Source organism: Macaca nemestrina, chromosome 17 (assembly GCF_043159975.1).
Source record: "Macaca nemestrina isolate mMacNem1 chromosome 17, mMacNem.hap1, whole genome shotgun sequence".
Lineage (NCBI taxonomy): Eukaryota > Metazoa > Chordata > Mammalia > Primates > Cercopithecidae > Macaca > Macaca nemestrina.
Genome location: NC_092141.1, coordinates 2,754,286 through 2,771,570, shown reverse-complemented (window position 1 = coordinate 2,771,570; position 17,285 = coordinate 2,754,286). Strand labels below are relative to the sequence as shown.

Sequence of the window (17,285 nt, the reverse complement as noted above, 5' to 3'; positions counted from 1 at the left end):
TTTGCCATGATGCCCAGACTGGTCTTGAACTCCTGGGCTCAAGAGATCCGCCCACCTTGGCCTTCTAAACTGTTGGGATTACAGATGTGACCCACGGCATCCGGCCTCTGAGTGTAAGATCTTGAACAAACCACTTAATAGCTCTGATCCAGCTGGGCACGTGGCTCACACCTGTAATCTCAGCACTTTGGGAGGCCGAGGCAGGCGGATCACCTGAGGTCAGGAGTTCGAGGCCAGCCTGGCCAATATGAAGAAACCCCATCTATACTAAAAATACAAAAATTAGCCGGGCGTGGTGGCGGGTTCCTATAATCCCAGCTACTTGGGAGGCTGAGGCAGGAGAACGGCTTGAACCCGGGAGGCGGAGGCTGCAGCGAGTCAAGATCGGGCCACTGCACTCCAGCCTGTGCAACAGAGCGAGACTCCATCAAAAAACAAACAAACAAAAACCTCTGATCCTCAGTTCTTTAGCTGTAAATGAGGGTACTCTTCCCCACCCCAATGAATCTCTCATGATTCAGTGAGTGAGACATCGCCTGAGGACACACCTGTTGCACAAAAAGCGCTCACCGCACGCCATGACGCCCAAGTCTCATACCCTTATCTTCATAACCTGTCCAATCCCAGTGGGTGTGAGAGGTAAGTCTGCACGGCCCGGAAAACTTGTTTCTTTTTCTTTTAAGTGCTTTCCCGCGAATTCGAGCGCAGGTCCTCCTCCTGCCATACTGCAAAGGACTCCGCTTGCCACCACGCCCCCGCCTTCTGTCAGGAGCAGCCAACTCCAGGTCTCGCGACGGTTTCTTCTTTCTTCAGGATCAGCCACAGGTCGCGCGAGAGGGATTTGTCCAATCAGGAGGCTAGATGGCTTCACAAGATGGCGGCGCGCTGGGAGCGTATCCTCTGCGTTTCTAGGAGTTTCACTCTGCGGCTTCTTTAAGATTCTAGGGTTGTACAGGCCCACGCCAGACACGACGTCTGGCAGGAACCTCGGCCTCAGAGGTGGGTCACTTATATTTCTCAGGCAGATCTACTATCATGGTTCACTTAACCTGTGGATCACCCGGGTTCCTCATTCTTGAGTTTTGGGCTAGTGAGGTGCCGACTTCGGGGTCTACGAGGGGAGACCTGATGTGGCTGCGTGTGCGCACGCGGGGGTGTTTGAGAGTGGATGAGTGGGAGGAGTTGGCGAATAGAATAGAGACTAGGATCGAAGTAGTAAAGACTCCCCGGGGTTTAGGAGGTTTAGAGAAATCCAAAACTGAGGCGGGAAGACAAACTGAGCGGATGAGATGAGGGCGTGGAAAGAGTGGAAGAGATGGAGAAATGGCAGTGGCAGAACTAGTGGGAAAAGTCGAATTTATGAGAGAAGGCGAAGAGAGAAGATGTAGGTTGGTGTTGAGGTGGGAAGGATCTGTGCAGAAAGAATATTAAGTTTTGAAATTGGAATTTAGACTATTTTACAGGCCATGTATTAAGAGAATGGTAGTTGAAGAGGGTTAATGGTCAAGAGGAACCAAGGAAACAAGCATGGAGATGAGAAAGAAAAAAAAAAAAGTGAAAGCCTCATTCTCAGGGTTCTACTATTAACTGTAGCTTTCTGGACTGACTCAAGTAACCAGGAAGAAAAGTTTCAGTCCTTGGAGTGAGCTTTTTTTGAAACTCAATGAGGGAGCTTTGTGTCAGTGGTCCGGACGTCGTGCTTTCAATCAACAAATACGTGAGTGCCTACTCTCTCAGGCACTATTTTAGGTGTTGGGATATGCAATGAACAAGACAGACAAAATATTTTCGCTCTTGAACCTTACTGACGGGAGATTTTTTTAAAGTAAAATATATGGAATGTCAGATGGGTAAATTCTGTGTCGAAAATTGAAGCTGGAGCCTGGGTGGCAAAGCCAGACTCCCTTTCTACAAAAAATGAAGTAAATTAACCAGGTACAGTGGCCTGTGCCTATAGTCCCAGGTACTTGGGAGGCTCAGGCGGGAGGATTGCTTGATCTCAGAAGTTGGAGGCTGCAGGGAGCTATGATTCCACTATTGCATTCTGAGCAACAGAATGAGACCCTGTCTCAACAAGAAGGAAAAAAAAAAAGTTGATGCCCAGTTAAACTCTGAAGAATAGGATATATTTAGCTAAGAACCCATTGCCCATATTGGGAGGTTAGTTAGAAAAGAGGTGGTTGTATTGACTCATTCTGTATCTGTTCTGACCAGAAAAGTTGAATAATGTAGGAAATGAATTGAATCTGCCGTATCTATAATTTAATTTGTTTCACATATATTCAGAGTATCGTGTTGTGTGTGCACTGTGTCAGCTATGTAGTCTGTAGAATTTTCCTTAATGTGTTACAGAGCCCTCACATGCCACTGCCTCTTTAGTCACTGTTAGGGTATGGTGACTATAGTCAGCAACAATGTGTATTTCAAAATAGGTAAAGAGAGGGCTTGAAATGTTACCAACACATAGATATAAAAAATACTTAAAGTGGGGCCGGGCGCGGTGGCTCACGCCTGTAATCCCAGCACTTTGGGAGGCCGAGGCGGGCGGATCACAAGGTCAGGAGATCGAGACCACGGTGAAACCCCGTCTCTACTAAAAATACAAAAAAAAAATTAGCCGGGCGCGGTTGTGGGCGCCTATAGTCCCAGCTACTCGGGAGGCTGAGGCAGGAGAATGGCGTGAACCCGGGAGGCGGAGCTTGCAGTGAGCCGAGATCGCGCCACTGCACTCTAGCCTGGGCGACAGAGCGAGACTCCGTCTCAAAAAAAAAAAAAAAAATACTTAAAGTGATGAATACCCCACATACCCTGACTGGATCATCACACATTCTATGCGTGTAACAAATACCCCATAAAGGTCACATGTCCCCCATAAATAGGGAAAATATTTTCTATCAGCTTAAAGAAATTACTCTTAGTTTTCTTTTTTGTTGCTTGCCAGAATCACAAGCAAGGACATTTTCTCTTTTTTCTTTTTCTTTTTTTTCTTTTTTGAGGCAGAGTCTCACTGTCACCAAGGCTGGAGTGCAGTATTATGATCTCGGCTCTCTGCAACCTCCACCTCCCGGGTTCAAGTGATTCTCCTGCCTCAGCCTCCTGAGTAGCTGGGATTAGAGGCATGCACCACCATGCCTAGCTAATTTTTTTTTTTTTTTTTTTTTAAGACAGAGTCTTGGTCTGTCGCCAGGCTGGAGTGCAGTGGTGTGATCTTGGCTCACTGCAACCTCTGCCTCCCAGATTCAAGTGATTCTCCTGCCTCAGCTTCCCGAGTTGCTGGTACTTCAGGCAGGTGCCACCACACCTAGCTAATTTTTGTGTTTTAGTAGAGACAGGGTTTCACTATGTTGACCAGGCTGGTCTCCACGTTGGCCAGGCTGGTGTCACAAACTCCTGAGGTGATCCTCCTGTCTTGGCCTCTGAAAGTGTTGGGATTATAGGCATGAGCCACCGTGCCCAGCCAACACTTTCATTTTTGATATTTTCTTTTTAATAAAGTCTATTATTTGTATTTGTTTATTTTGAGACCGGATCTCATTGTGTTGCCCAGGCTGGACTGGAACTGCTGGATTCAAGCCATCCTCAGCTTCCGTAGTAGCTAGGACCACAGGCACGCACCACCTTGCCCAGTTGATGTTTTCTTAAGGACTGGGGGCCATCCTCGTTTTATGCTCCTCTCTTTCCTGATGGTCAGTAAAAGGTATGTCAATGCTAGGAAATTAAAACAGGTATATAGTCAGTTTTAGTCATAGTGTAAGGGGCAAAATGTAGTAACGGTATGCTGAAAAACTTTCAAGTGACTACTAATCCCCTCAAATTCTGAATTGTTTACTTAACAAATATTTATTGTATAGAAGTTGCTGGGGGTATAGTGAAGATTAGGATGGATATGGTTGCAGATCTGTGTGTGACATATGCAAATTAATTACACACCCAGTAGTAAACTGAGGATTTCTGAGGGAGAAGCAGCACAGGGTGCTTTGAAAGCATGTAGATGGGCATCTGATTGGATTGTGGGGTCAGAGAAAGCCTGCCTGAGTAGAATGATGCTTAGGTTGTGATACGAGGAGCTAGTGGGCCTTCAGAGGTGAAAGGCGATGGTGGCAGGCAGTAAGAATAGGAGATGGTGAGACAGACTACCATGCAGCAGAGAAAGTGGAAGAAGACCAGTGTGTCTCGAAGGGGAAAGTGGCAACAAATGAAGTTGGAGGGACAGATAAGGCCTGGATTATGCCTGCCTTGTTAATGATTTCAGACTTTATTAGCCTAAGAGCTTTGGGACGCCACTGAAGGGATTTAATAAGGAAATGTTCACATTTGCATGGGGGGAGTGGCTTGTCTGCTGAATGAAAAATGGCTGGTAGAGGGCAAGACTGGTTATGAAGAGATCAGTTTGAGACTCTTAGAGCAACCCAAGAAAGACGTGATAATGATCTGGGCCAGAGAGGTGGTGTTGTGAAGGGTGAAGAACGGGATAAGGTCAATAAATAATTGGGAGATAGAGAGTATTCAGGACATGGTGTGTTGTGAATGGGAGAGGCAGCATGGAGAAGGTGTTGAAGATTTTTGATGTGTGTATCACAAGAAAGATAGCAGTGCATTCGGTGAGGCAGGGAAAATGAGGAGGACCAGTTTGGGGTGGGTAGAAGTGATTTAATTTTGCGCATATTGTACATGTATTTTTGAGCCCTTCAAGTGAGAAATATGGTAGGCAGTTGGATATGTGATTTGGAAAAGTCTGGATTGAAGACAACGCTTCTTTTTTGAAATTGGTTTAATTTCCAGTGTAGGAAGCTGTCAAAAAGCCATCTGAAATAGCATTGACAGATTTATGACTATGTAACAAAGATTGCAAAGGAAAAATATTTATTGCTAGGAGATGTTATAATAGAGGATTTGTCTTAACTGGGGAGATTAGGGAAGGAAAGATCTTTTCTTTTTTTTTTTTTTTTTTTTTTGAGACAGAGTCTGGCTCTGCCGCCCAGGCTGGAGTGCAGTGGCGTGATCTTGGCTCACTGCAAGCTCCGCCTCCCGGGTTCACGCCATTCTCCTGCCTCAGCCTCCCGAGTAGCTGGGACTACAGGCGCCCGCCACCTCGCCCGGCTAGTTTTTTTGTATTTTTTAGTAGAGACGGGGTTTCACTGTGTCAGCCAGGATGGTCTCGATCTCCTGACCTCGTGATCCGCCCGCCTCGGCGTCCCAAAGTGCTGGGATTACAGGCTTGAGCCACCGCGCCCGGCCGGAAAGATCTTTTCAGAAGAAATGCTTGAACTGTGAGCCCAAGGATGACTAAGAATTCGCCAACTGAAGAGAGGGAGGGAAGAACATTACAGATAAAAAGAATAGCCTGCTTAGGAGGCTGAGGCAGGAGAATCACTTGAACCCGTGAGGCAGAGGCGGCAGTGAGCCAAGACCGCGCCACTGCACTCCACCCTGGCAACGGAGCGAGACTCCATCTCAAAAAAAAAAAAAAAAAAAAAAACCCAAAAAGAATAGCCTGCATAAAGGCCGTGTGGTCAGGGTGGAAGGACACAAGAGCAAGGGCTTGTGACTTAAACTGAGTGGTGAAAAGATAGGCAAGGCCAGGTCGTGTAGGGCCTTGTATGTAGGCTGAAGTGATTTTTTTTTTTTTTTTTTTTTTGAGACGGAGTCTCGCTCTGTCGCCCAGGCTGGAGTGCAGTGGCCGGATCTCAGCTCACTGCAAGCTCCGCCTCCCGGGTTCACGCCATTCTCCTGCCTCAGCCTCCCGAGTAGCTGGGACTACAGGCGCCCACCACCTCGCCCGGCTAGTTTTTTGTATTTTTTAGTAGAGACGGGGTTTCACCGTGTTAGCCAGGATGGTCTCGATCTCCTGACCTCGTGATCCGCCCGTCTCGGCCTCCCAAAGTGCTGGTATTACAGGCGTGAGCCACCGCGCCCGGCCGTGATATTTTTTATTTTATCTTAAGAGTAAGGTTTTGAGCAGGTGGACATAGGGGAAGGACATACTGAGATTTGTGTTTAGAAATGATCACTGCGCGGTGGAAGGAGGGATAGTGAGAACAAGAGTGGATATGGGGAGACCAATTAAGAGGCTACTGTAAACCAGGTGCAGTGGGGCACACCTGTAGTCTCAGCCATTTCGGAGGCTGAGGTGGGAGGATTGCTTGAGCCCAGGAGTTCAAGTCTGGCCTGGGCAATGTAGTCTCTAAAATAAAATAAAGATAAATAAATAAAAAGGCTGTTCTGGCCGGGTGTGGTGGTTTACAACTATAATCCTAGCACTTTGGGAGGCTGAGGCGGCAGGATTGCTTGAGGCCAGGAGTTCAAGACCAACCTGGCCAATATGACGAAACCATGTATCAAAAAAAAAAAAAAAAAAAAAACGGCCTCTAGGCTTAACATTGTTGGGGACAGGGAAAAATAGATTAATTTAAGAGGTATTTAGCAGGTAAAACCTACAGGAGTGGTGATTTCTTGGATATGAGAAACTATCAGGTGACTCCTAGATTTTTGGCTTACATAATACTGTTTAGAAGATTGATCATTATTTAAAAAATAGAAAATAAAGATATTAAGAAAATAAAAGTCACTTCCACCCAGAGAGCTATACATATATAATAGTTAACTATTTTTAAAATTACCAACTACCTGGAGATTTACTAAGCCATTATAATAGTTTCTCTTTCTGTTTTTATTTCTTGCTATATGTACATTTGCTTTTATTTCTTGTTGTAATCTGGAAGAAGACAAAATTATATTTGTTTTCATTTGGTTTTAGCTACCTAGGAATGACAAGATTGAAACTTTAAGTTGGAATCAAAGATATTTTTTCAAACTTTGGTGACATTGTGGTGCGTTACCAAATATTCAGTCCTTGTAAGGACACTGTAAAAGCTAACCTCCAGGCTGGGTGTGGTGGCTCATGTCTGTAGCTGTAGCACTTTGGGAGGCTGAGGCAGGAGGATCATTTGAACTCAGGAGTTGGAGACCAATCTGGGCAACAAAGGGAGACCCGATCTCTACAAATAATAAAATTAAAAATAAATTAGCCAGGCATGGTGGCACGTACCTACAGTGCCAGCTCCTCAGGAGGCTGAGATAGGAGGACTCTGAGCACCGGAGGTCGAGGCTGCAGTGAGGTGTGATTGTGCCACTGCACTCCACCCTGGGCAACAGAGTGAGAGCCTGTCTCAAAACAAGCAAAACAAAACAAAACTAACCTCTAACTTATATCCTTGGCTATGGATCATATAGACAGACTGTGTTCTGTCACTTTGATGCTTTTCTTTTTTTTTTGAGACCGAGTCTCCCTCTGTCGCCCAGGCTGGAGTGCAGTGGCGCGATCTCGGCTCATTGCAACCTCCGCCTTCCGGGTTCACGCCATTCTCCTGCCTCAGCCTTCTGAGTAGCTGGGAGTACAGGTGCCCACTACCACGGCTGGCTAATTTTTTGTATTTTTAGTAGAGATGGGGTTTCACTGTGTTAGCCAGAATGGTCTCGATCTCCTGACTTCGTGATTTGCCTTCCTCAGCCTCCCAAAGTGCTGGGATTACAGGCGTGGGCCACCGTGCCCGGCCTGATGCTCTTAAAGGAATAATTTTCAGCTTTCTTCCCTTGATTAAAAAAAAAAAATTCACTCTTACGTTGTCTACATTTTTAAAATTATGGAAAAATAAACATAAATATACCATTTTGGCCATTTTTAAGTGTACCATTCAGTGACATTAAATGTATTAATTCTCTTGTGCAACCATCACCTCTATCTCCAGAACTTTGTCATCATTCCAAAGTGAAACTCTGTACCTATTAAACAGTAACTCATTCTTCCCTCCCCCAGCCCCTCATCACCTCTATTCCACTCTCCGTCTGTGTGATAAGTTTACCTCTTCTGGGTGCCTCATATAAGTGGAAGCATACAATATTTGTCCTTTTGTGTGTGGTTTATTTCCCTTAGCATCATGTTTTCGAGGTTCTTCCATGTTGTAGCGTGTATCAGAATTTCATTCCTTCTTAGGGCTGCGTGATATTTATTGTATGGCTATACCGTATTTTGTTGATCCATATTGATTGTATGGATATTCCATATTTTGTTGATCCATATTTAGTGTTTGGATAATACCGTATTTTGTTGATCCATATTTAGTGTTTGGCTATACCGCATTTTGTTGATCCATATTTAGTGTTTGGATATACCGTATTTTGTTGATCCATATTTAGTGTTTGGATATACCGTATTTTGTTGATCCATATTTAGTGTTTGGCTATACCGCATTTTGTTGATCCATATTTAGTGTTTGGATATACCGTATTTTGTTGATCCATATTTAGTGTTTGGATATACCGTATTTTGTTGATCCATATTTAGTGTTTGGATAATACCGTATTTTGTTGATCCATATTTAGTGTTTGGATATACCGTATTTTGTTGATCCATATTTAGTGTTTGGATATACCGTATTTTGTTGATCCATATTTAGTGTTTGGATATACCGTATTTTGTTGATCCACATTTTGTTGATCCACATTCATCTGCTGATGGACACTCGGGTTGTTTCCGACCTTTTCACTCTTGGGAATGATACTACTGTGAACACTGCTGTACAAATATCTGTTTTAGTTCCTCCTTTCAGTTCTTTTGGGAATATACCTAGGAGTGGAATTGCTGAATCAGATAGTAATTCTATGTTTAGCTTTTTAAAGAACCGCCAAGCGTTTTTCGACAGCAGCTGTGCCACTTCACATTCCCACCAGCAATGCACGAGAGCTCCAATTTCTTCACATCCTTGCAGAACACTTGTTGTTTCTGTTTTTTTAATTTTTAATTTTTGGTTTTTTGTTGACGGTAGCCATTCTAGTGGGTATGAAGTGGTATCTCACGTGGTTTTGATTTGTATTTCTCTAATGACTAATGATGTTGAGCATCTCTTCATGTGCTTATTTGTTGTATATATTTTTTAAATGTAGTTTCTACTTTCTCACTTGATCGGCAAAGACATGTTGGCTATAACTATTAACTTGGCATCCACAGCTTTCCCCACTGATTTTTTTTTTTTTTTTTTGAGACGGAGTTTCACTCTTGTTGCCCAGACTAGAGCGCAGTGGCACAATCTCGGCTCACTGCACCCTCCGCCTCCTGGGTTCAAGCAGTTCTCCTGCCTCAGCCTCCCGAGTAGCTGGGATTACAGGCTCCTGCTACCACGCTTGGCTACTTTTTGTATTTTTAGTAGAGATGGGATTTCATCATGTTGGCCAGGCTGGTCTCGAACTCCTGAATCAGGTGATCCACTTGCCTTGGCCTCCGAAAGTACTGGGATTAGAGGCGTGAGTCACCGCGCCTGGCCCCCATTAATGGTTTTTAATAAATATGCTGATTTTCTCTCTCTCTTTCTCTCCTTAAGATGGCTCTGAGTAAATCAATGCATGCAAGAAATAGATACAAGGACAAACCTCCTGACTTTGCATATCTGGCATCCAAATATCCAGATTTTAAGCAGCATGTTCAGATAAATCTGAATGGAAGAGTGAGGTAGGTAACGGATGAAAACTTACCGTATTATTCTTGTGTGATTCAAATGGATACGATATAACAGAAAGCCTACCTGAATGTTAATCTGAGACATTCGATTAAACTTCCCATGCGACCTAGGACAAATCGCTTAACCTCTCTTGGTCTCAGCTTTTTAATGTATCACATTAGAGGAATTGACCAAATGCATTTCAGTTTCCTTCTGGAAAAATTCTCGTGCTGTCCGAATTATTGCTTACCCTACAGAAATCCCAGAGCGACTGCAGAGACTTAGCGTTGTGCTCTTCGTGACCTAAAACGTAGTGACTGGTAGGGATCTAAAGACTTTTTTTTTTTTTTTTTTTTTTTGAGACAAAGTCTTGCTCTTTGTCACCCAGGCTGGAGTGCAGTGGCGTGATCTCGGCTCACTGCAACCTCTGCCTCCCGGGTTCAAGCGATTCTCCTGCCTCAGCCTCTCGAGTATCTGGGACTACAGCTGCACGCCACCACGCCCAGCTAATTTTTTGTATTTTAGTAGAGACAGGGTTTCACCATGTTGGCCAGGATGGTCTCGATCTCCTGACCTCGTGATTTGCCTGCCTCAGCCTCCCAAAGTGCTAGGATTATAGGCGTGAGCCACCACGCGCAGCCTTTTTTCTCTTTTTTCAAGAGAGGGTCCCTGTTGCTCAGGCTGGAGTGCAGTGGTAGGATTATAGCTCGTTGTAGTCTCAAATTCCTGGGCTCAAGCAATCCTCCTACCTCAGTCTCCTGAGTAACTAAAACAAAAACAAACACACATACGCACAAAAACAAAAAACAAAAACCACTGATCATAGATCACTACAACAAAGTTGGAAATATTGTGAGAATTACCGAAATGTGACATAGAGACATAAAGTGAGCATGTGTTATTGGAAAAATGGTGCCAACAGACTTGCTAGATGTAAGATTGCCACAAACATTTGATCTGCTAAAAATACAATGTATATCCCATATACCCCCTAAATATATATACCTACCATGTACCCATAAAAACTAGTAAATCTTGACTGGGCACAGTGGCTCATGCCTATAATCCCAGCACTTTGGGAGGCCAAGGTGGGTGGATCACTTGAGGCCAGGAGTACAAGACCAGCCTGGCCAACATGGTGAAACCCCATCTCTACTAAAAATACAAAAATTAACCTCCCAGCAACTCGGGAGGCTGAGGCACGAGAATCGCTTGAACCCAGGAGATAGAGGTTACAGTGAGCCAAGATTGCACCACTGCACTCCAGCCTGGGTGACAGAGTGAGATTGTGTCTCAAAAACAAAAAGAAAAGAAATTAAAAGTAATAAATCTTTTTTTTTTTTTTTTTTTTTTTGAGACGGTGTCTCGCTCTGTCCTCCAGGCTGGAGTGCCGTGGTGCAATCTTGGCTCACTGCAAGCTCTGCCTTCTGGGTTCACGCCATTTTCCTGCCTCAGCCTCCCAAGTAGCTAGGACTACAGGCGCCCGCCAATACACCTGGCTAATTTTTTGTATTTTTAGTAGAGACGGGGTTTCACGGTGTTAGCCAGGATGGTCTCGATCTCCTGACCTTGTGATCTGCCCACCTCGGCCTCCCAAAGTGCTGGGATTACAAGCGTGAGCCACCGTGCCCGGCCAAAAGTAATAAATCTTTAAAAAGTTTTTTAAAAAGACTCTTGTTACAGGGAAAAAGAAATGTGTCTGTGAGGGAATGGGAAGAAGATATGGCAGTCTTGAGGAGGACTTCCTTGTTTTTCTTTTAGAGATGAGAGCAGTGTGAGCCTATGTATAGTTGGCAACCTCAGACGTTTTGCAGGGACCTGTGGTAGTCATAGGAGAGAGGAGATGCGCTCTTGGTGTAAATGACCTGGTGGCTCCCAGAAATCTTCCCCCTTCCTGCCTGCTTAAGTAGGAGTTGTTGATGGTTGTCTGCACTGGTAGAATGTTCTTCCTTTTTACAATCTTTTTTTTTGAGACAGAGTCTCACACTGTCACCTAGACTGGAGTGCAGTGGCCCGATCTTGGCTCACTGCAACCTCCACCTCCCGAGTTCAAGTGATTCATGTGTCTCAGCCTCCTGAGTAGCTGGAATTACAGGCATGCGCCACCACAGCTGTCTAATTTTTGTATTTTTAGTAGAGATGGGGTTTTACCATGTTGGCCAGGCTGATGTCTGACTCCTGACCTCAAGTGATCCGCCCACTTTGGCCTCCCAAAGTGCTGGGATCACGAGCATGAGCCACCACGCCCAGCCTACAATGGCTTTGTATTTAATTCTGTGAGTTGTATTAAAGAAGAATCACCGGGCCGGGTGCGGTGGCTCTTGCCTGTAATCCCAGCACTTTGGGAGGCCGAGGCGGGCAGATCACGAGGTCAGGAGATCGAGACTATCCTGGCTAACACAGTGAAACCCCGTCTCTACTAATAATACAAAAAAATTAGCTGGGTGTGGTGGCACACGCCTGTAGTCCCAGCTACTCAGGAGGCTGAGACAGGAGACTGGTGTGAACCCGGGAGGCGGATGTTGCAGCTGAGATCATATCAAAAAAAAAAAAAAGAAGAATCACCAAAATTATAAACTCAACTAATATGGAAAAGAAATGTCAGACAAAACATTAGACCTTCGATGGGTTAGTGTCACTTATTTGCTTAACTCCTAAGTGCTCTCTTAAGGGAATCAGGGGTGTTTTGGAAAGGGGACATTTCTAAGATAGTCTTGTTAAGTATCAGTCTTGAGGGTGCCATTTCTAGCTGTGAAATTTTTTTTTTTTTTTTTTGTGACAGAGTCTTGCTCTGTCCCCCAGGCTGGAGTGCAGTGGCGTGATCTTGGCTCACTGCAACCTCCGCCTCCTGAGGTTCAAGCAATTCTCCTGCCTCAGCCTCCTGAGTAGCTGGGGTTACAGGTGCCCACCACCACACCTGGCTAATTTTTTTATTTTTGTTTTTAGTAGAGACGGGGTTTCACCATGTTGGCCAGGCTGGTCTCGAACCCCTGACCTCTTGATCCACCCGCCTCGGCCTCCCAAAGTGCTGGGATTACAGGCGTGAGCCACTGTGCCCGGCCTTAGCTGTGAGATTTTATGTAATTTTCTTAGCTTTACTGAGACTGAGTCTCCTCACCTGAAAAGGAGAGATGAGAGGACATCCTCGGACGGTTGTCATGAAGGTTAGCAGTAATGCACGTAGAATGACTAGCATTCTGTAGACACTGGTTCATGGTAGGTGCTCGTATTGTTGTTAAGCCTGGTATAATTAAGGTGGCAAGATGGCTAGTGTGATACCTTGTTTTTCTTCCCTGCACGTGCCACTGCTTTGTTATAATCATATCTGACCATTACAATGAGATTTTAGTTTGTTTTTTCACAATAATCAGTTCCATAGGAACAGCCTGCAATTTAGTTCAGCGCTGTCAGTTGAGCTTGAATAGAATGTGACACTTAACTGATTTGTTTTTATTTATTTATTATTTATTTATTTATTTTTGAGATGGAGTCTCACTCTGTCGCCCAGGCTGGAGTGCAGTGGTGTGATCTTGGCTCACTGCAAGCTCCGCCTCCTGGGTTCACGCCATTCTTCTGCCTCAGCTTCCCGAGAAGCTGAGATTATAGGCGCCCGCCACCACGCTGGCTAATTTTTTGTATTTTTAGTAGAGACGGGGTTTCACCGTGTTAGCCAGGATGGTCTTGATCTCCTGACCTCATGATCCCCCCGCCTCGGCCTCCCAAAGTTTTGGGATTACAGGTGTGAGCCACTGCACCCGGCCCTATTTGTTTTTGTTTTTATTTTTATTTATTTGTCTATTTATTTTAACTGATTTGTTTTTAAACCAAAGACCCAGCATTGAAGGGCTTTATCATTCTGGGTAGACTGTACCGTTTTTAGCACCTCAGTGACCATCTAAAGACTAGAAACCAACTTTGGAGTAACACTGGGAGGCTTTTGGCTTTTGTTGTTGTTATATCAGGTTCAGCTTCTATAGGATTAGAATGATTGTTATTTTAGCCATGGATTACAGAAATGTGTCTGTTCAAAATCCGTCTATAATGGTGATACTGTATTCATCAGTGGCAGAGCGGGAGTCATTCTGGGGAAATCGGCCATGAGCCTGTTGACAATGGGCTATTTTGGGGAGCTGGATGTGTTAAACAAACAACAAAGACTGAAAATGAATAAACTGCTGATTTTCACGTGAGAGCTAATTTTAGTTCCTGGGCCTCCCTGTAATCTCGGAAATGAGAATGAAAAAAGATCTTGCCCGTGTTCAGGATTTTTGAATGTCCCAGGGTGCTAACAAGACCTAGATACTTAACTAGTGAAGTCGAGTGACTTGACTTTGCCCTACAAAAGTATTTCTAACACTCAGACTAGTGTCTGGATCTTTTCAGAAACAAAAAATAAACAACAAAGTCTAAGAATCAGGTCTTCATTGGTGTTCACTTTATTTCCTCCCATTAAACCAGCCTCAGCTTAATGTCTTGTACTTTTTTAGGATATGGTTCCTTGTGATTAAATTGTGTGCTGTAGTTCATCATTTTGTAAGTTGAATATATATAAATATATTTATGAATATATATATATATATATTTGAATAACAAGAATTGTTTATGTAAGCAACAGCTTTCTTCGAAGGCCCTTGGAAAACATTAATTATATTGTTCCCTTGCCCAAAATGTCTCTTGAAGCTGTATGATGAGTGCTACAGCTGCAGCACTATCTTTTGGTGATTGCTGTCACCGTGTTATGGAAAGCAAGTGTTCTAGAACCAAAGACCTGTTTTCCGTTTTTCAGAAAAGGAATTCTTTTTTACTATACAGATATTATAGACTCCTTAATGAGAAAATTACAGAAATCTATTTTTCCTAACTACATTTATAATGGTGATGTCACATATGTACAAAAAGTCACAGTTCTTTTACCCTAAAAGATGAAATGAGTCCGTAATCTCATCTTTCTAAGCCCTTGTCTTTATTCATACGTAGTAATTTTTGTGGTTGTCATTTTAGTTACATACAGTCATGCGTCTTCTCCCCCATTTGACGTTATCCTGTAAGCATTTTGCATAAAGTTACAAAAGCTGTAATACATCCACCCAAGCGAGTACAGTGTAGTCATTAAAAAGAATAAGACCGGGCTGATCCACATATACTTGTATGAAGAGAGTTTACATATTTAGTAAAAAAAAAAAAAAAAAAAGTGGAATTATGTAATTAAATGTGTTTAGATAGTATAGAAAAGTGAGGTGAGTGGAAGTCTCCACTTGACTCATCTACCCACCTACATGCATATCCAGAGTCCCTGCTTAGCCTTCCAGACTTTTCCTCTGCATCTATTTATACAGGGTCTTTTTCTTGTGTTTTTACAAGAATGCAGTCGGAATGTACATACATACTTCTGCTCAACTTCTTTTTCAAACGTAATATATTGAGGAACCCTCTTCATACAAGTATGTGTAGATCAGCCTAATCTTACTATTTTTAATAGCTGCATCGGGTTTTCTTGTATTATAGCTTATTTAGCCAATTCCATATTGATTACTTTCAGCTTGTTCCTAAATTTTCTGTAGTACAAAACTTAAATTTAACAGTTCCTTGGCCGGGCGCGGTGGCTCAAGCCTGTAATCCCAGCACTTTGGGAGGCCGAGACGGGCGGATCACGAGGTCAGGAGTTCGAGACCATCCTGGCTAACACGGTGAAACCCCGTCTCTACTAAAAAATACAAAAAACTAGCCGGGCGAGGTGGCGGGCGCCTGTAGTCCCGGCTACTCGGGAGGCTGAGGCAGGAGAATGGCATAAAAACCCGGGAGGCAGAGCTTGCAGTGAGCTGAGATCTGGCCACTGCAGTCCAGCCTGGGCGACACAGCGAGACTCCGTCTCAAAAAAAAAAAAAAAGAAAAAAAAACAAAAAAAAACAGTTCCTCTTTTATCATTGGACTTTTTTTTAAGTTTCACTGAAATTAGGGTAAGTCACTGGGCATTGCTAGGAAATCGCAGTATTCTTTTTTTTTTTTTTTTTTGAGTCTCGCTCTGTCACCCAGGTTGGAGTGCAATGGCGTGATCTTGGCTCACTGCAACCTCCGCCTCTAGGGTTCAAGCATTCTCCTACCTCAGCCTCCTGAGTAGCTGGGATCACAGGCACGTGCCACCACGCCCAGCTAATTTTTTTTGTATTTTTAATAGAGACGGGATTTCACTGTCTCTACTAAATGGCAATTACAGTCACCTGCCACCATGCTCGGCTAATTTCTGTATTTCTAGTGGAGACGGGGTTTCACCGTGTTGGCCAGGCTGGTCTCAAACTCCTGACCTCAGGTGATCTGCCTGCCTCGGCCTCCCAAAGTGCTGGGACTACAGATGTGAGCCACTGCGCCCGGCCAGAATCACAGTATTCTTAACCATGCCCGGAAAGGGCAAAGAGGTATTTGGATGACTAGATTTTTCTTTTCTGTTATTTGCTCTTTAGTTAGCATAGGCATGGTCATTTAAAAGATCAGCCTGAAGGCCAGGCTTCAGGCTGCTTCATGCTTGTAATCACAGCATTTTGGAAAGCTATTGCTTGAGGCCAGGAGTTCAAGACCGGCCTGGTCAATATAGTGAGACCCCCTTCTCTATAAAAAATAAAATAAAAAAAAAGAATGAAAAGATTAGCTTGATTGATCAAGGTACAATTTCATATTTTGCCAGTAGGATTTTGGATTCTTTGCTTAATTTAGGGTTATCAGTAGTGGTTGTTTCCATTGTTTCAGGATCTGTGTTTTTGTATATTACTATCTAATTGCTTATTTGACCCATGAGAGTGTTTAAAAATTGGACATTTTCTTCAATAAGTCTTCTGTATCAGAGAGTTGAAAAAGTGGGAAGGATGTCAGCACAGTACTTGAATAATAATTTAGGGCCACTTAATTTTTTTTATTGTTGTGAGAAACACAACATAAAATGTCCCACCTTAATCGAGTTGAAGTGTACAGTGTGTTAACTTTGTGCTCGTTGTTGTACAGCAGATTTCTAGAACCTTTTCATGAGTTAGACGACTTTAGATACCTTTACCTTAAAGTAGAATCATGCAGTATTTGTTGTTTTTGACTCACTTGTTTCACTTAGCATGATATCCTCAAAGACTCTGCCATGTTCTAGCACGTGACAGGATTTCTTTTTTTTTTTTCTTTTTTTTTTTTTTTGAGACGGAGTCTCACTCTTGCCCAGGCTGGAGTGCAGTGATGCAATCACGCCTCACTGTAGCCTTGACCTCCTGTGCTCAAGTGATCCGCCTGCCTCAGCCTCCTGAGTAGCTAGGATTACAGATGCCCACCACCACACCTGGCTAATTTAAATTTTTTTTTTTTTTTTTTTTTAGTGGAGACAGGGTCACTCTTTGTTGCCCAGGCTGGTCTTGAACTCCTGGGCTCAAGCAGTCCTCCTGCCTCAGCCTCCCACACTGCTGCGATTACAAGTGTGAGCTTCCACTCTCTGCCCTCATTTAATCTTTAGCTGATTCCGGGGTGGTTTATAACTCTGCCACTACCAAAGCAGCTCTTTAAAAGGTCTCCAGCAGCCTCATGTCACTGACTCTGATTTTCAGCCCTCCATTGCCTTCTGAGCAGCAAGTCACTCTGCTGGTTGGTTCCTTCATGGATCCGCTCTTGCCGTGGCCTCCTTGGCGCCAACTGAAAACTCTGGTTTTCCTTCTTCCACTCTGGTGTTCCTTTGTCTCCTGGTGGAGCTTACTCTGTGATGACTGTGCATACAGCTATTAAAGGAGTTTTCAAAGCTTGCTCTCCAGCTCTCTTTCCTTCGCA

The 17,285-nt window shown here is 43.8% G+C and overlaps 1 protein-coding gene across 2 annotated transcripts in view; it reads left to right on the top strand.

Annotated features, from left to right (window-relative positions):
• The first annotated feature begins 866 nt into the window (after positions 1-866).
• The window catches only part of LOC105474302 (methyltransferase 16, RNA N6-adenosine), a 90,663-nt gene continuing 74,244 nt past the window's right edge, over positions 867-17,285 (top strand). For both annotated transcript variants that reach the window (XM_071082123.1, XM_071082122.1), the window contains exons 1-2: positions 867-999; positions 9,378-9,505. In XM_071082123.1, coding sequence (XP_070938224.1) covers positions 9,378-9,505 — 128 coding nt within the window. In that variant the 5' untranslated portion in view covers positions 867-999. The remainder of the gene's footprint in view (positions 1,000-9,377; positions 9,506-17,285) is intronic.